The sequence below is a fragment of the Salvelinus namaycush genome, chromosome 3, assembly GCF_016432855.1.
Source record: "Salvelinus namaycush isolate Seneca chromosome 3, SaNama_1.0, whole genome shotgun sequence".
NCBI classification, from domain to species: Eukaryota; Metazoa; Chordata; class Actinopteri; order Salmoniformes; family Salmonidae; genus Salvelinus; species Salvelinus namaycush.
In genome coordinates this window covers 55345840-55365850 of record NC_052309.1, presented here as the reverse complement: position 1 = coordinate 55365850, position 20011 = coordinate 55345840, and the positions used below count along the sequence as shown (strand labels likewise).

Genomic DNA, 20011 nt, shown 5'->3' with positions numbered 1-20011 from the left:
AGTATTTTAATATTTTTATTTAACCTTTATTTAACTAGGCAAGTCAGTTAAGAACTAATTCTAATTTTACAATGACAGCCTACACCGGCCAAACCCGGACGACGCTGGGCCAATTGTGCTCCCCCCTATGAGACTCCCAATCACGGCCGGTTGTGATACAGCCTGAATTCGAACCAGGGTGTCTGTTGTGACTCATCAAGCACAGATGCAGTGCCTTAGACCGCTGTGCCACTCAGGAGCCCCCAGTCTCATAGCAAAGGGTCTGAATACTTACGTAAATTAGGTATTTCTGTTTTATTTTTTATATATTTGCAAAAATTTCTAAACACCTGTGTTCACTTTGTCATTATGGGGTATTGTGTGTAGATTGATGAGGAACAATTGTTATTTAATCCATTTTAGAATAAGGCTGTAACGTAACAAAATGTGGAAAAAGTCTGAATACTTTCCGAATGCACTGTATATACTATTTTGCTGTAATGTTCCAAGATAAGAGCACCCTTACTGAGCTTTAGCTGCTGGTATTTGGGAAATGGAAGGGAGAGAATATCCTTGCAGGTCGACATTGATTGGGTCGTGTACTAGGACATGTGATTAAAGGTCAGGGGTGAAGAGCAGGAGACATGGCGGATGTCCTTCCTGAGCCGAGCAAAGTTTCACTCACACTGTGTGATTTTCTGGAGGCCTACCAGGGTTCAAATAGTATTTGAAATTGTTCACATACTTGGAGCATTTGCATATTTTAGCCTGACTGGAGAACATGCCAGATGGGTGGGGTTTGCACTTTTGGGGTGATTACATTGGTCCCATTGAGCCAGGCAAGCTTAATCAAGCAAAGCTACAGTATTTGAAAGATGGCAAATACAGTTTGAACCCAGGTCTGTCTGGTGGACCCCTCCCTCCTTCACTGGCCACCAAATCAGCACTCAGATCAAACATAATAAGTAACCACTGGCAACATGAGAAATGACATGAGCAAAACTAAAATAGCTCGTAATAATAACACATTTCAGTGAATCTGGTTCAAAATTACAGACTACATTTTTTTACCGAAACACAAAGCAAACAAAATGTGATGGAAGCAGCTGCCATTATTGAATTAACCAACACATGTCCCCATGCTAGCCTCTAGTGACCTCTCAGGATGCACACTTCTTGTAAGGCCGGCTAAGAAAATAACTGTTTTCCCCCAATGGGGCAGGTTGCCCAGAGAGAAGCTTCTAGGCTCTTTTCTGTAGCTCTGAGTACCTTTGCGATACCCACGCCACTGGAACACATTTCTGAATCTGATTTGAGGCAGGCTGGAAAGAGCAAGAAACCTCCAACTGAGCATCTATGGGAGTAATGAGGGAAAATCAAGTATTACTGAGTAGTACCTCATAATATAATCGATTAAGTACTTAACCACTCAAGGAATTAGATATCCAATTTGTCCATGTGATTTCTACTGAGAGAAATAGTAGGGGAGTTTCGTAGTGTGAATCGAGGCTCAAGTCCTGAGCAGTGAGAATTCCTAGCGGTCACTAAGGCAAACTGGGAACTTGTAATATCATGTCGGTATTGAATTCTTCGTGTAATTTACAAAACAAAACAACAACAAGGCAGAAGAGAATAAAACAAATTTCCCCTTTGTGACATACTTAAATTCAACAATGAATATGAGCAATTTCAGGTCTCTACTTGACTTGTGTTTTCATTGATTTGATGGTCAAAAGAAACAAATGTTCAACATAATCACAATCTAACTCATTTTGATCTCTGTTGACAGATATAACTCAGCACTGACTGGGGGATTCTGGGAAGTGTAGTTTGAATGCAGGTATTTCATGTGGAATTATTTGGAAGACTTGAGAAAGATGGCCGCCGATGACGTGTTTGTCCATTCCGGCTCCTAGGTACGTAGCAGCGTGAGTTTGGGGATGCACCTTTCGAGTTAGTTAGTTATCACACACCGGACTCCTCCTCTGATCCTGGAGGGAGAGAAACAGACAATAGGTTTACTTACCTCTCTAACACAGAGAGAGACACTCACATGACACACAGGATGACAGGAAGAATAACACAAATGGGCCTCTTTCTAAATGATCTTTCCTCGATTAATCACATCTTCTCTCCTTGCCTTCTTTCACAAAATGTAATTAAATTAAACTTCCCTCCAATTCGGCTGATTCGCGGTGAGGAGACGCAAAGAATCGCGGAAAGGTGAAGTGACATTGAGCCATAGAATATACTAGCACATTCAAGTTAGAATACGGGAGCAGCTGTTCACATCACATGTAGCTATAATATAAGGACTGATTGAACACCCACCCTGATTGTTGTGTAATGTTTGGCAGTATAAACAAAAGTCTGTGTTGCGGTCGTGCGCTGGGCTGTGGTGACCGTGGTGGCGCCTGCTGCATGGGGGCGGGGGTCTGTCCATAGGGCCCCCCAGCCCTGGCCCCAGCAACTGCGGCTCAGAGTGGGCCTGCTGCACCCGCTTTTGCCACACTACATGGTGGGGCCCTCCACAGCAGGCCCAGTCCTCTAGGCCCCCCATACCCCCAGAGTCCAGAATGAAAGGCACAGGCATGGGCAGGTCAGGCGGGGGGCAGCAGTAGCTGGGGCCCTGGCCGTAGTGAATGTGGATGCTACAGTCGTCCTGCAGTTCCAGGCTCTGGTGGAAGAGCACCGAGGGGCCGTCGAGGACACAGCCGCCGAGCCGGTCTGCCCTCCGGTGGGGGTGGCCTCCATGGCCGTGGTCCTGGTGGCAGCAGGGGGCTGGGGCTGCTAAGGGTGCTGGTGCTACCAGGACAGGAGGAGGGCCTGACGGGGGGCTGAGGCTAAGCTCATGGTCCTGACCCTCTATCCTGTGGCCGTGGGCCTCCCTACTGTCTGTGTGTTCTGCCTTAGGGCACTGACAGGGGCTGTGCTTCAGAGGGCACACTGGGAAGTCCTTGTCCAGAGCCGGGGGAGAACCAGTACCAGAGCCAATAGCAACAGCAGCCCCCTGCTCCTCGTCTGACCCCCTGCCTGGCCCCTGTCCCTGGGCGTGCTCCCGCCCCCCGTCCTCTCCGTAGTGGTGGTGTCTGTGGCGGTGGTAGTGGACGTGGCTAAACACAGCCTGTGGCTGCTCCTCAGGGCTCCCTCGTCCTCTGTCTCTGTTCATCACTGAGTCCAGGGACCTTGGTCTCTGGGCCCCTGCCTCCATGCTGTCCCTGCGGCCTGTCCGTCCCAAACCCGGCCCGTAGTACACAAACGGATCATAGTCACTGCTTAGGGAGCTGCGGAACGTGGACCAGCTACCGTACACACCCTGCAGGGACACGTCGGTACAGTTGAGCACCGAGTCACTGGATGAACCGTGACAGGGGCCAGAGCTGGAGTCACTGGCCGGCCCGTCTGCCAGGTAGCCACTGCGATCTGTCCGGTAGCTCCCCCCAGAGCAGCTGCCTCCCTCGCCCCCCCGGCTATGGGCCCCCCCTTCGGAGGCGCGGGGAGCAAAGGAGGGGATGTGGTGGAGCCTGGAACTGGAGTTGCTGCGCTGGGCGGGGCAGCCGGAGCGGTAGGCGTGGCAGGAGCGGTGGGACCCGGGGCCGTAGTGGGACCCCAGAGGGTGACCTGCCGTCCTACAGCTGCTCCCGGCCTTGTGAGGCCTCCCGGGGCCCTCTGTAGGGTGGATGTATCCACAGCCAGAGCCAAGAGGCCAGCTAGGGAGGAAGCGGAGGGTCTGGGGGTCCAGGGGTGGGGAGCTGCTGTAGTGGCCCAGGGAGGGGTAGGGGCCGGAGGGGCCACGGGGGTAGTGAGGCCTCATGGAGAAGGGGATGGGATGCTGGGGGAAGGCGTGGGGGTAGGGGTGGGTGTGCAGGAAACCCTGGCTGTGCTCGGGGGTCTGCTGCAGTCTGCTCCTCTGGGGCTGACGTGACAGCTCTGTACCTGTGGAGCATAGGAACACACACAGTAAAACAGACTACACACACACAGTTTGTAAAACTGGATTTTTTTGTGGAAAAATGTACTTGTGCTCAAGAGTGGGTAAAGTAGTCTTGTGCTTCCCCCATTCTAAGGCCTGTTGTAGGCGTCCCCTAGTGGTCATGCGATGTCATTACCCATGATGTTGTGCATGCAGAGAGGACAGGTGCGGTGCTGCAGCAACCAGGGGTCCACACACTCCTTATGGAACTCATGAGCACACGAGATGATCCTCAGGTCCTGTCCATCCAGGAACTCCTCCAGACAGATGGCACAGACGGGGCTGGAGTTGGAGCTGCTATTAGACCCCCAGCCCCCACGGTGGCGCTGTGAGCCCCCGCAGCCCTGAGAGCTGTACATTCGCGTCTCCAGACGACTGATGGCTCGCATGGTCTGCTGATGGACTGAGTCCTGTGGTCATAGAGGAAGAGGCCATGTGGGACGGAGGTTAGAGAACTGGACTTCAGAACTGACTGAGATGTCTCAAAGTTCACATTTTGTTCCTCTCTGAGGGTTTTCTGGTGTATGTTCGAGCTGTATATACAGTGGACACTTTCTTTTGTGTTTGGTCGACAGTTAGAGTACAAAACCTGGTTGCATAAAACATCTTAAGTTAATTTCCCCCTTATCTTTTTGCTTAAAGTTTCCCTAACTTTAAGTCAGTTGCACAAAACATATTAAGGTGAATTTTCCCTTTAAATTAAGTGAAAAAGTTAAGGGTGTCCATGCGGTCCCTTAAGTGCTTCATTCAGTATGGATAGCAATGTAAACAGTATTTGTGCAATGCAGTGTCTTAGACCGCTGGGCCACTCGGGAGGCTCTAGTCCTATTCTTTAACTTTGATTCTTGGGTGAGATGGAGAGGTGAATCCAACATGTTGCTTTCCTTAGCCCTGGTTTCAAAAGGAAAACATCCTGTCTTAGACCGCTGGGCCACTCGGGAGGCTCTAGTCCTATTCTTTAACTTTGATTCTTGGGTGAGATGGAGAGGTGAATCCAACATGTTGCTTTCCTCAGCCCTGGTTTCAAAAGGAAAACATCCACCAGCTAGCTACTTAGTTAAACAATGTAAGATGCACAATCCATGGCTACAAAGCTGTTGGCTAGCTATCTAGCTAGCTACTCTAGGTTCACTTGACGTGATAGAAAGTAATAGTTGAGAAAAAAGTAAATAACATAAACGTGTTTATCTTCTGAATCAATTTGATTCACCTGTCTTGAATGTAGAAATTCTATTTTGAGATCTCCCAAAATAAATGCATCTCTTTGATGAGATGTTCAGTCAGTGAATCAGGTCGTCTCCATAGTCACCAGAGACTCTTTCTGCCATATGTTCCTTCAAACTACTGTAAAACCCTTAAATGATGCCCTTACCTAAGGAAAGGTTTGAGGGGCTCTCTGCAACACGCTTAAACAATTTCCTTAGGTAAGGGAAAATGATGCATTAAGGGAAACAGTAAGATGTTTTATGCAACCGGGCCCAGACCTAAACCACTTTAAGATTGCTGTATTTTGCAGAGATAAAGGCTTCAGTATTGAGACTTGTGAAAAGTCTATGTGTTGTTGACTGACTCACCCAGGTTCTGTTGGACTTGCATCGGTACCGGAAGGCAAAGATCAAAACGATGGCCAGAATAGCCAGGACTATAGTGAGCAAGATACCAACATCATAGTGGGGCTGGAAAGAGAGAGAAAGAGTGAGATGTTATTACTATTTCATAGTAGAGATTGGGAGACATGCATTTAGAGCGGCCCTTTGAGGGAATGTAACTAACAACTTCCATTATGTGTCTCTTGATATGCATATATATAATAATAATAATAAATACAATACAAATATATGGCTATATAATAAATAGAAAACATGTATAAAAACATATATCATGTATTTATTATATAATAATAATAATAATATGTGATATTCGGCATGTGTGTATTCTGTTCCTTACCCATTTTGGGTCCTCTTTTTTGATGTCGATGCGGACTCTTGCCTCCTCGTTCTTGTTAACCAGTCCCATCAGCTCTTCAGCATCCTCAGCCTTCACCAGCACCACCGGAAGCGGCAGGGAGTCAGAGTCATGCAGCTACACGTGTGTGTTGGCGGAAGACACACAATGGATAGAGGAGGGGAAGACAGAAAATGAATCATTGATAAATCAGTAACACTAAAACCATTTTGTCTCTCTCGGTCAGGTCAGGCTACGCTACTTTATTGTCCTCTGCTCTCTCAGACGGTCTCCACCATTCCTCACCTCGAGAGCAGCGTCGTTGTCGTCGGTGACATCGAAGATGACAGCCTGAGCACCTCTCTCCAGTGCCAGGCGAGCCTGAGGGAGACGACACAGGAGAGATGACTGTTAACATAACATGTTGTTATAAAGAGGAGAAAGAACAAGAGAGAGCGAGGAGGAAGAGAGAGAAAGGAGAGAAGGTAAAGTGAAAAGCTCACAATTGGATCTCACAACAGAGTGCAAAACAAATCTCCCCTGTATTTCGAAGCAGTGTAGTAATCTTCTACTGTACATGGTTTGCATAGTCAAGACTACATGGCAGTCATACCCCACTGTCTCCAAATGCCAAACAAAGCCAAAGTACAGCCCTTCTTCCTTACACAATCCCGACCTGGCTGGCTCTAGACAACCCACTACACACAGTATTATTGAATGGGAAAAGACTGCAGCCTGCACAGCACAAGCACTATTCTTAATGGAGTACACCTTGCTAGCAACACTGCTTGACAGTGACACACACAATAACATTGTTAAGCCCGGACAGGACAGGAGATGGAGGAGTGAGAGAGATAAGAATCAATGAGAGTTGGAGGGAGAGAGGGATGGACAGAGAACACATGAGAAAGGTGCAGGTGCCTGCAGCAGGGCACGTGGAGGGGGGGGGGGGTAGAGAGAGAGCAATGAGAGGGCAGAGAGGGGCTGTGTTGTGGTAACGTGGGCTGAGGGAGGACTGTAATGCCATCTCCGGTTTCAGACCAAAACATGGCAGCAGAGCAGCAGGGCTGGGGAACCTGGGAGTAGAGAGTAGACTACTGCCCACTAAGCACAAACTGGTTGAGTTGTTGTTTCAACGTAAGCATGTGGCATGGAATCTACGTGGAAAATACATTGGATTTGTAATCACTGTTGTTTTGAGGGTGAGATTTCAACCGCAGGATTATGTCATCGTTGTAACCAATTTTCAACATAGGCAAACCTTGTATCAAATATGTTACATGTGTACCTTTGAACAATGTCAGATCTTCAACGTTATATTCACTATCAGAAGAAAAAATCTGGACAGCACCTCCTACTGGAGAGTTGATGTACAACTATTAATTTAGTCTCCCATCAAGGGTTTTAACCAGACCCAACCCAGATTTTATATTTGTCACTGACTACTCCCGATGTGCTATCGTGAGAATAATTATTGAGAGATCTAAATATATTCACTATTGCCATCGAAGTCAATCCAAAGGGTAGATTTAACAGAGAAAATGAAATGTAACCATACTTTAAAAATCATATTTCATCGATGATAGTATTTAGGCCTATATAGCATTTTCAAAGTCATCAACAGCTATTGTTTCAATTCAACCCACGGTTCAACTAAAAACAGACAATACATTCAAGGACTAGGGTTTCAAGCTTTGGTTGATTTCAAATTTAATCTTCAAGTTAATCAATAATATTTTGGATTCACGTCTCCATCTCAACCAAAAATCTAATTTAAAGAATAGGACTAAATCCAATCAAACTTTATTTAAAGTGCATTTAAAGTTTGATTAGATTAGATTTAGTCTTATTCTTTAAGTTTAGATTTTTGGTTGAGATGGAGACGTGAATCCAACATCTCAGTTATGAATTTGTAGACAAACTGGATATTAAATTGTGTTTGGCTGTCAACGCAACCAAATATCAACATTTGAAGGAGATCTTCTGCTTAGCTAGTTCCATCTGTGTATCTGTTGAGACACTGATTTAGTCTGGCTTTAATTCCAGTTTTTCTACAAATTAGTAATTAGTCATTACTAATTAAAGTCAGCTGCACCAACGTGTTGGAGGAAACACTGTTCGACTGACAACTGAAGTCAGCCTGCAGGCACCCAGCCTGCCACAAGGAGTCACTAGAGCACGATGAGCCACCCCACCCTATGGAAATCCCCATCATGGCTGGTTGTGACACAGTCTGGGATTGAACACAGGTCTGTAGTGACACCTCAAGCACTGCAATGTAGTGCCTTAGACAGCTGCGCCACTCGGAAGGCCCTAGTCTTATTCTTTAACTTTGATTGTTGGGTGAGATAGAGAGGTGAATCCAACATATCAATTATTATTTTGTAGACAAACTTCAATTAAAGCCTGACTAAGTCAGCACAACAGATACACTACCGGTCAAAAGTTTTTCAAGGGTTTTTCTTTATTTTTACTATTTTCTACATTGTAGAATAATAGTGAAGATATCAAAACTATTAAATAACACATATGGAATCATGTAGTAACCAAAGAAGTGTTAAACAAATCAAAATATATATTATTTTTGAGATTCTTCAAATAGCCACCCTTTGCCTTGATGACAGCTTTGCACAATCTTGGCATTCTCTCAACCAGCATCATGAGTAAGTCACCTGGAATGCATTTCAATTAACAGGTGTGCCTTCTTAAAAGTTCAATTGTGGAATTTCTTTCCTTCTTAATGCATTTGAGCCAATCAGTTGTGTTGTGACAAGGTAAGGGGGTATACAGAAGATAGCACTATTTGGTAAAAGACCAAGTCCATATTACGGCAAGCACAGCTCAAATAAGCAAAGAGAAACGATAGTCCATCATTACTTTAAGACATGAAGGACAGTCAATAAGGACAATTTCAAGAACTATGAAAGTTTCTTCAAGTGCAGTCGCAAAAACCATCAAGAGCTATGATGAAACTGGCTCTCATGAGGACCGCCACAGGAATGGAAGACCCAGAGTTACCTCTGCTGCAGAGAATAAGGTCATTAGAGATACCAGCCTCAGAAATTGCAGCCCAAATAAATGCTTCACAGAGTTCAAGTAACAGACACATCTCAACATCAACTGTTCAGAGGAGACTACGTGAATCAGGCCTTCATGGTCGAATTGCCACAAAGAAACCACTACTAAAGGACACCAATAAGAAGAAGAGACTTGCTTGGGCCAAGAAACACGAGCATGGGCATAGTGGAAATTTGTCCTTTGGTCTGGAGTCCAAATTGGAGATTTTTGGTGTCTTTTTGAGACGCGGTGTGGGTGAAAGGATGATCTCTGCATGTGTATTTCCATGTGTATGGAGGAGGAGGTGTTATGGTGTGGGGGTGCTTTGCTGGTGACACTGTCTGTGATTTATTTAGAATTCAAGGCACTGTCGTAACGTTGTATTGATTAATGTGACGACTGCTGCTCATCGAATGATTAACGGTTTATAATTAGGTGATTAAATTAATCGGGTAATTATTAACTCATTAACCTGGGGCACCATGGGAAAATTTTGGCTTTATTGAGTTTTAATTTCCCTAATTAACTCAAAGAATATCAGAATATCAATTTTACAACAGTCGCTAATTAACTTTTACCGCCTCAGAAGCCCGGATCCGGGATCACCCCCCACCCCCCCCACACTGATTAGCATCGCTAGCATAGCGTCACAATTAAATAGTAGCATCTAAATATCATTAAATCACAAGTCCAAGACACCAAATGAAAGATACAGATCTTGTGAATAAAGCCACCATTTCAGATTTTTAAAATGTTTTACAGGGAAGACAAAATATGTAAATCTATTAGCTAACCCCGTTAGCAAAAGACACCACTTTTCTAACTCCATCAGTTTCTTACTCCATCAGGTGCTATCACCAATTCGGCCAAATAAAGATATTGATAGCCACTAACCAAGAAAAAACCTCATCAGATGACAGTCTGATAACATATTTATTGTATAGCATAGGTTTTGTTAGAAAAATGTGCATATTTCAGGTATAAATCATAGTTTGCAATTGCAGCCACCATCACAAATCTCCCCAAAGCGACTAGAATTACTACAGAGAGCAACATGTATGACCAATTTACTCATCATAAAACATTTCTTAAAAATACACAGCTCACAGCATTGGAAAGACACAGATCTTGTGAATTCAGACAATATTTCAGATTTTCAAAGTGTCTTACAGCGAAAACACAATAAATCGTTATATTAGCATACCACATTTGCAAACGTTACCCGAGCATCGATTCAAGGCAAAATGGGCTATAGCGTTATCATCACCAAAATACATTAATTTTTTCACTAACCTTCTCAGAATTCTTCCGATGACACTCCTGTAACATCATATTACACAATCCATATAGAGTTTGATCGAAAATGTGCATATTTAGCGGCACAAATCGTGCTTACACAATGGAAATAGTGTCCAACTACTCAAGCAATCTGCCCGGCGCCATTTTGAAAATACAACTATTTTTATCGAAAACTATTCATAAACTTGACTAAAAAAATACAGGTTGGACATGAAATGAAAGATGCATTAGTTATTAATGCAACCGCTGAGTTAGATTTTTAAAATTAACGTTACTAGACATACAGTGTGCGTTACAGCCAGACTAGTGCCGCAATAATGGCGTCACTAATCGCCATTATTGAGTTTACATTTTTCCACATAAAAACGGAATAACATCATAAATAGCTCTTACTTTTCGACGAGCTTCCATCAGAATCTTGGCCAAGTGGTCCTTTGTCCAAAAGAATCGTTGCTTGGTTGTAAAACGTTGCATTCAACTTCTGATATAGCAGCTAACAATAGCTAACAATAGCTATTTTGCCCCAACGTGTCCAAATCCTCAAGACGCAATACTGAGGAAATTCCGAAAAATAGCAATATACTCGCATAATCTGATATAACTCGGTTTAAAATAGCTTCGTTATGATGTTTCTAACACCTATATCGAATTAAATTACAGACGGATACATCTAACGTTGATAACTGAGCGTTTGAAAATGGCATCCTGAGGTCCCTTTCTGCGTAATGGTCAGCGTCGAAAAGAAGGCTACCCTCACTCCTTGGCCTTTTATAACCTCTGAGAGCTACGTAGCAAGCCCATTCCACTTCTCATTGGTTACTGACATCCAGGGGAAGGCGGGTGCAGTTCATGTCGTTCCATAGGATACACACAGACCTTTAAAACTGATCTGAGACCAGAGCTTCGCTCTCAGACATTCGCAGTACCTGTCATGGATTTCGCTGTAGAAAGAGTTCTGGGTCACCCACAGACATAATTCCAACGGTTTATGAAACTAGAGAGTGTTTTCTATCCAATATAATTAATAATATGCATATTGTACGAGCAAGAATTGAGTACGAGGCAGTTTAATTTGGCAACACCCAGAAAAAATAAATGCTAACTGCTCCCCCTATTGACAAAAGGTTAATCAACTTCCTCTACAGTCTCATTCTGAACGCGCGTAATTCAGGAATCTGCACAAACCCGAGTCTCACTAAATAAGTCCGTACCACACCAATTGAGTTGATTATTTATTTACTAACAAGCTAAAATGACAATATAAGATATACATACACAAACACACAGTCTAGGCTATTGATTAGAACTTAGTACAATGAAACAGGTCCCTAACGGACCAACACAATATGACACGTGTTACACAAAATGGGAATTTCAAAAGAGAGAGAAAGAGAGAGTGCATGAGAGAAAAGCACAAATGGGTACATTTGTCAACTATGCTTATTTTAACCCTAACCTTGCCCTGAACTGCCGCTCTTATGGGTCAGAATATAATGATGTAATTACGTGTTGAAGGTCTCCGATGGGGTGTCTCTTCGTGGACTCTTCGTTCCGACTTCTCTGATGACAGTACGTCTTCGGTTACCGGGTGTAACTCTCTGTTTGTCCTCACGATGTCAGTGTCCTTTCTCTTAGTGGTCTGTTTCCTCGCCCTTGCTCTGAACAGGGGTCTTCGGAGGAGGGCTAATCAGCCCTGTGGATGGTTCCAGCGTGGGAATGAAAGCAGTGTAGACACACGATTCCTTGGAGAGTGGTAACCGGGTGGTCCTGCTTGACTTCACCCTCTTAGACACAGCTACTCATCTGTAGCATAGATTGTAAAAAGGTTCCTTTGTCTTCTTCAACCTCGTGTTGCTTTTGGGTTTTCAACTAACACGAACCTTGGCTGCAGCTCGTGGTCACTTAGTCTGCTATGTTAATTCTTAACTCACATGTTTTATATCCTCGGGTCAGAAATGGGCGTTTCCGCCTTTAGGGCAAGTTCTCTAGGGGTAACTAGTTACGAGGCAAGGTCTGGGTTTTACTCAGATCCAATTTAGACAACTAACTTCACATTTCATCTTTACGAAAACATTCTCTTTGATCTGGACATTTTCCACACAATGTACAGTATGCAAACCTCAAGTACATAGTGTGAAAACTCTTCAAGTTACAATGTTTTCATTACAACGTCGTCATTTCACTTCTAATAACATAACAAAAACAACATAAATTTTCATATTCCATCTATCATCATATTCCATCTATCATTTTGGCTGACGAAACATATTGTCCCCAAGTCCATTTATTGCATGTTACTGTTCAGAGGTAGATTCTCCATAGGCCCATCATACATTCCATCCCTCCATACTGAGAGGACAAAAGGGATTTTGTCTGCTGCCTTAAGATTTACAATGGGCGGGAGGTGTCATAAATAAAAAACACCTCCATACCACTCAATTTCTCCCCCACTGGTGAGTGTGAGAGATATCTCTGTAGGATTATGGTCCACAGTAACCTGACCAGAACTGGCCAGTCATGACATCCCCCTCTGGTGGGTTAAACTTGGAAGGATTCTGCATGTTGCAACCCATCATAAGAATGACGATCGGATCTCCTGGTTTGTGGATCATCGTAGCAGTCCCCCCTGGTGTTTTACCCTGGTAGGATTTCTGAAAGCTGCAGATCACCACCAGAATGGAAATGGGAGGCCCGGCGGTGGCTCTGTGTTCCGGCCCGTTGTCTGGTTGTCCCGGCGTGTAGATCTAGGCAGTAACTTGGGCAGACGTTAATAACTTAATAACGCACAACACTCAGGCAATACATCATTACATTTCTTCCCCAAATGAGCGGCGTTGTGGCTCTAACTGGTGGTTGTATGGGGAACTTGTTTATGGCTCTATCACTTCCTAAGTGTCAAAGAAAAGTAAAAAGAAATGAATAAAAACATAAACAAAAGATATTTCAAATATATCTAACACACCGCAATCATCTAATTTGGACTATGTTCTATATATGTATGTCCAAGGTCTTGGCTAAATGACTCTATCATGGCATTGTCTCTAATGTCATATCTAGGACGATCCTACTTGAAGGTGGGTAGTTAAGGCACTTGGAAAAATGGCACCCTGAAGGTCAAAGCTTATATTGGGGACATTACAGGGCTGACCTAGCGAATTCGGGAGAGGAGGCTGGGGATGCTGTGGATGGACCCCCTGATGGGGTTTCAGGATCTATTGACAAATTTCAGAAAATCGGGATCGCTTCCGTCTCACGGATGATCCTAGTATAAGACCTCATTTGGTCTCCATTGCACGTGTGAGCCTGTGTACGTAGTAGGTACACACGCCAAGGGAAATAAGACTAAGAATCATGGTAACAGTCAGGATACTGTCCGACACCATCCAAGACAGACCAATCTTTTGGCTTGTAGTGAGTCAGGTCAACTAAAAGTGCATCATCCAGTATGCTAAAATCAACAGTCATTGGTCCCTCGTACTGGATTTGGTTTTGAATGGCTTGTGGTAACTCAAGGAAACACGTAGCAAAAGCGTCAGGGGTTTCAATCTCTGTGTCTATCCTGCCGTCGGGAAGTTGGTATAGAGCGAGGTCGTCTATGTGGATAATCACCCCCTCTGGTACCTTAACGAAAACAGTCTGGTTGGGGAGGTTCAATTGGGTGGTTGAGTCATGGCATTCGTAAGTCATAGTGGAGGATGCGAACGGTGTGTTAACCAACCATCGATTCCCTACCACCTCCACTTGTTTTCCTGATAAACTACGACTGGGGGAGTGTACATTTTCACGTGGGTACTGTCGTGCCAAAATCCTACATTTAGAACCATTTTCAATCCATAGATATTCTCCAGTTCAACCTACAGCAGCGTCTGTAAAAATCCCACTTCATTACGATCAATATCAACATGTATTGGGATTGCCGACCCCAGACTATAGGCCAAATGTGACTGTAACGGCCTTATCGTGGTTGTAGTAGCTGAGGTCAATATGTCGTGCACCATTTAGAGGGGCACTAGATATGAGGGGATTCTATTCATGGCCAAGTGGTCCATAGAAGAGCTAACTTCACAGAGAAAATCCCCCAATAACAATCGAACCAATTGGACATGGGCATAGTCATGGTTCATGACCTCTACTAGCTTTCCTACAGACAGGAGGGTTTTGTTCAGGAAATATTCAGGAACTACACACATGTACGCACATACACAAGTGTAAAGCTATCAGCTAGCTGGCAATTAGGCGGCCAGCCAGTGTGTAGCTTATCCCTGCCTCGGTGTCACTAACGCTAGCATACATCTCTAACGGTAAACAAGCCAGGAAACGTAATAGTAGCTAAAATTCCCTTGAAACCCAGTCAAAAGCCACATAACTATTTAACCAAACCCGACTGGACCTCTCTGCGTAAAATAAAAGTATACAGCAAAAATGTAACTACCTGGCATAGTGTGGATGTATAGTAGCTATAGCTACACCCTTGTAAACTTAGCGAGCTGGCTAAATAGCTCAGCCAACATGAGCTATGATCCAACTTTACCTTGCCAGTCATTATCACGCTAGCCATCTAGCCAGCCATCCAGCCAGCCAGCCAGTCGATCATATGTGTAATTTTGTTGTTTTCTCATGTGCTAACAGTTCACTGGCCACTGTATCCAAGTTAAAAAGACAGTTCCTCGTGGTGTAGTAGACGTGAACAAGTCAGGAAGTTCTTTCCTCGTTCTTTCCTCGTGCCATCTTCACAGAGTCAAATGTGCGCTCACCATTCTTGGTTTCGATCCACAAAGTCACTGGGTAGCGAAGGCCGTATGCCAAGCTAGCCTGACGCAGAAGTCTCTTCAGTGGGGAGAAAGCCATCCTCCTCTTGTGTAGTGTGGGAGAAAGATCCGGAAAGATCATGATTCTGGCATCTCCGTACTTGAGCTCTCCCTTTGCCCGAGCAGCAGAGAGGATGCGAACAGTGTCCTGGTACCGTAGAAATGTAATGACAAATGCCCTGGGTGCAACCTGACCAGGCAGCCGCCTCCGTAGGGTGCGATGGGCCCTCTCGATCTCCAGTGGGTGCGCGGGAGGGGGTAGATCCAGAATTTTGGGAATCCATTCCTGTAGAAAGGAGATCGCGTCTCTTCCCTCCACGGCCTCCAGGAAACCTTGAAGTCTCAAATTCGAGCGCCTTTGGAAATGTCCAACTTCTTGTATTTTTGGTCCACTTCCTCGTAGACGTCCAGGATGGCAGCCTGGTGGTCAGCATGGTCTTTTTCTAACTTTGTCACTCGTGCCTTTGTGACTTTCTGGTCTTCGTGGAGTTTATCGACCAGTACATACATTTTGCTGAGGCGTTCAGAAAGTGTCTCTTGGATTTTTGTTATACCCTTGTCCATCTCCATTCTGAACCATGCTGGTGCTTCTTCCGAGCTAGCATCCGCCGAGGCCGGAGAAGGGCTGTCAGAGAGGGGCATTTTTCCAAGCTTCGTCTGAGGCTTTGACATATTGGGCATCTTTTGCTTTGGCGATAAAACATCTATTGTAACTTCCAACTCACTATTAACGCACAGGTAAACCGTGTCAAAATGCCTCAAAATTGTTTGAAAGTTTGAGGACGCTACGCAGACGCGTGTTGTTAGAGCTTCGCCATTGTCGGAAGTCTTATGCAGACTTTTTAACAGCATTGATCACTTGCACTATGTACTTTTAATGTAATCTCAACTGCAATCCAGGTCATTTGGTTGTGCTATTAGATGAAGCACTGTCACGTTCGTCATGAGGAGTAGACCAAGATGCAGCATGGTATGTTTCCATCCTTTATTTTGGAATAGAAAACTTCAAAGAACAAAAACAACAAAACTAACAAACGAAAGGTGAAGCTAGAATAATGCTCACAGGCAACTATACATAGACAAGATCCCACAAAGCACAATGGGAAAATGGCTACCTAAATATGATCCCCAATCAGAGACAACGATAAACAGCTGCCTCTGATTGGGAACCATACTAGGCCAACATAGAAATATAATTCACCTAGATAACCCACCCTTAATCACACCCCGACCTAACCAACATAGAGAATAAAAGCTCTCTATGGTCAGGGCGTGACAAGCACAGTGATAACACATTAAGTTGTTGTATAAATACAAAATATGTAATATTGTATCCCCATTTTAACTTTGTTCTGGTTATAAATGGTTGAAGTGCAGTGATAACACATTCAGATGACAACTAAACCCCCAAATCTGACATTGTTTTAATGTTGGAATTTGGTTACGCTTTTAGATGGTTGAAAGCATCAACTTCTGGCTGTCTTTTTGAGTGGGTGAATAAAGGGTGAAATCTCATTGATCAATGTCTCAACCAAATATTATATTACCCACATTTTCATGTTGAAATGACGTGGCGTGTCCAGTGGGTGGAAACCGGAGGACAGGACATACACTACGGCACAACTGACCCAGCACCTCCTGTATCTTAGAGCCTAACCGATATCTTTTTTGGGGTCCGATACCGATTCCGATTTTTTGTGGGTCAAAACTTTCCGATACCGATATATCTGCCAATATACTGTTTTACAGTGGGGAAATTAAAAGGTGTAATTTTTTCCCAAACAGAATTCTCATAAATTGGGGCGGCAGGTAACCTAGTGGTTAAGTGTTGGACCAGTAACCGAAAGGTCGCTGGTTTGAATTCCCAAGCCGACTTGGTGAAAAGTCTGTCTATGTTCCCTTGAGCAAGGCAATTAACCTTAACCGCTCTGGATAAGAGTGTCTGCTAAATGAATCAACTGTAAAATTGCCATCCAAAAGAGCAATTGTCCAATAACTATGCTTCAAATGTTGATTTCATACATCGTGACAATAATGACATCATGAGAATGGCCACAAGTGTTCAGACAAGCATGAGATTCCCTTTTTTCATCCTATTTATTATCGGCCAATACCGATATAGCGTTAAAAGGCCAATATTGGCCGATAATATTGGTGAACCGATATTTCGGTCGGGCTCTACTGTATCTATCCCTAGCATTTTCCCTTTCTAAAGAGCTTATATGGGCCCTGTCCTGAAAGGTTCTGTGAGGTTTGCGTTATGTTATGTTTACATGCAAATTCTCCAATGTTGGGAAAATATAGCTTCCTGAATATGAATAAGGTGGTGTACTCTACAATAACCAAAGGCATTTTAAGAGTGTCCCTAAATAAATAAGTTAGATCAACCTTTTCATCAATGTCTCAACACATGCTGTGAAGAGGGTGGCGTTCCTGGTTGACTGACTGAATGGCTGCCAATGTCTTTAATGAAGTGGAGCCGCAAGCTGAAACAACTGATCATCCAGGTCAAACACAACACTAAACAATGTCTAGCAGGTTAACATCAGCCCCAGGTGGCAGGGAGCCAAGAGGTAAACACACACACACACGCACACACACACCACAAATCCAGGTGAAGACATCACTCAGCTAAACCATTTATCACAAGTTAATGAAAAAAACACTTAGAGGAACGGCTCCATTGAACTCCGATCACTTTTTAACACTTCAAAAAACCAAAAGGGAAAGTTAATACACGACTAGAAAAAAAGTTAATACATGACTAGAAACACACTCATTTCATTTGACTGTATACACAAACTGTCAAGAGCTAGAGGTGCACCCCTCCTTCCCCTGTTTCCTGAGTGGGTATTGTGAGATGTAAAAGCTGTTGAGTACTGTACAGATGCCGCATCTAAACTTGATCATCCTGTTGTTGCATGGATTTTCCTGCACAGCCGGATATGCAAACTTGAAGCGTATTCAAGGTTTTAAAAGGCTTCTAAAGTTTGTAATTTGTCATTTCAGACTTGATTTGCCCTAACAAAACATTTATCAACCCTTACAAAAAATGTCCATTAATTATAATCCACATAATATTTCACATTTCCTGTTCCTGCAGGACTATTTTTCTGCTGTGAGAAACTAGGTCAAATTATGATATGGCATCTGTCTGTGTGTGTGCGTGCGTGTATTATGAGTGTCGGTGTGGGAAAGTGGGGCATACTGCATATTCTAATGGTCCAGTATTCCTCTACCTCGAGCCACTCAGATGACTAGGGTTGGGATCAAAGTTCACAGTGTCAATGGTCATAAGAAGGTCAGATAGAAAATGAACATGTACATGTATCCCTTTGTTGTAGCGTCCAATGCTCGTCTACTGGCCCAAGTCAACAACCTCCAACCCATAATTTCATTAGGGCTGTAATTGTAGAACGCAGCATGAGACTAAATGGGGCGCAGCAACATGAGTAAGAAGAAGCAGAGCTTCAACATGTGGGAATCTGCTTTACCTGGAGTTCAAGAGTTCTCTACCCAGCATGAAGCACACATGTCTTCTAATCGAGGTAGTAAATAGAGAAAAAACTATACTTGTGGTATGGTACTGAGGACAAACACACACACACAAGCGCACACACACACACAAGCGCACACACACACACACACACACACACACACACACACACACACACACACACACACACACACACACACACACACACACACACACACACACACACACACACACACACACACACACACACACACAGGGACACAGACACACACACACTCTCTCCCTACTAAATACTATTACATGACCTCGACCACAGAGCTGCAAGACTACTCCACTAAAGAACCGCAGTAGCCATTTCAGGAATACATCATAATATTATATTATGTCATTATAGTATCACAATGTGGACCGGTGGCAGTGGTCAAATGCTGGCTAATAATCCCATAGGTTTCTGTGAAGCCACAAAGCCGGAAAGGAAACAAACTCAAATAACAGAAAGAAGTCATGCTATGACATGATTAATTGGAATTATATTAAACATTTTTTATTTTTTTATTTTTTACAATCCCTTTAACAAATGAAAACTAAATGCAGACTTAAACAAGGCAATGAGAGCCAAAATGTATGTGGAAACATTCCTGTTTTGTTATGGTCGGAGGAACAGTACTGTAACAGCCAGCTTTGTGGTTAGCAAACATCCATCCTAGTGATACAACAACATGATAGGACAGATTTGATCGGTAGATAGAAAGCACCTCCACTTGGCGTTTGAGCCAAAAACAAACTCTCCACTTGTGCCATCATGACAGATTTAACTTCATAAAAATGTCATCAATTAAAGTCTGACAAAACCAGAGCTAGCTGTGTCAAAGGTATGATAAACGTATTAATACTGTACTATTCCCACAGAGTACAATTTACATTTTGAGTAGACTTGGGCGGTATACCGTATATACCCTATACCAGGGTATTTGGAAATAGCCACGGGATGGTTTTTCAATACTGCCAATACCGTTTTAACTATTTATTTGACGTTTATCAATACATTTTAATATTTGTAGCTACTTTTTAAGTACACTGAACAAAAATATCAATGCAACATGCAACAATTTAAATTATTTTACTGAGTTACAGTTTACATAGGAAAATCAGTCAATTTAAATAAATAAATGAGGCCCTAATCTATGGATTTCACATGACTGGGAATATAGATATGCATCTGTTGGTCACAGATACCTTAAAAAAAGGTAGGTGCGTGGATCAGAAAACCAGTCAGTATCTGATGTGACCATCATTTGCTTCATGCACCACGACACATCTCCTTCGCATAGAGTTGACCAGGCTGTTGATTGTTGCCTGTGGAATGTTGTCCCATTCCCCTGTAATGGTTGTGCGAAGTTGCTGGATATTGGCGGGAACTGGAACAAGTTGTACACATCAATCCAGAGCATACCG

At 43.6% G+C, this 20011-nt stretch overlaps 1 protein-coding gene across 1 annotated transcript in view; it reads right to left on the bottom strand.

The window, feature by feature from the left end:
- Positions 1–380: 380 nt before the first annotated feature.
- The window catches only part of LOC120032693 (E3 ubiquitin-protein ligase RNF43-like), a 186987-nt gene continuing 167356 nt past the window's right edge, over positions 381–20011 (bottom strand). Inside the window, exons 4-9 of the mRNA XM_038978891.1 lie at positions 6203–6277; positions 5900–6034; positions 5527–5628; positions 4089–4362; positions 2311–3915; positions 381–1970 (exon numbers count right to left, since the gene is read on the bottom strand). Coding sequence (XP_038834819.1) covers positions 1945–1970; positions 2311–3915; positions 4089–4362; positions 5527–5628; positions 5900–6034; positions 6203–6277 — 2217 coding nt within the window. The 3' untranslated portion in view covers positions 381–1944. The remainder of the gene's footprint in view (positions 1971–2310; positions 3916–4088; positions 4363–5526; positions 5629–5899; positions 6035–6202; positions 6278–20011) is intronic.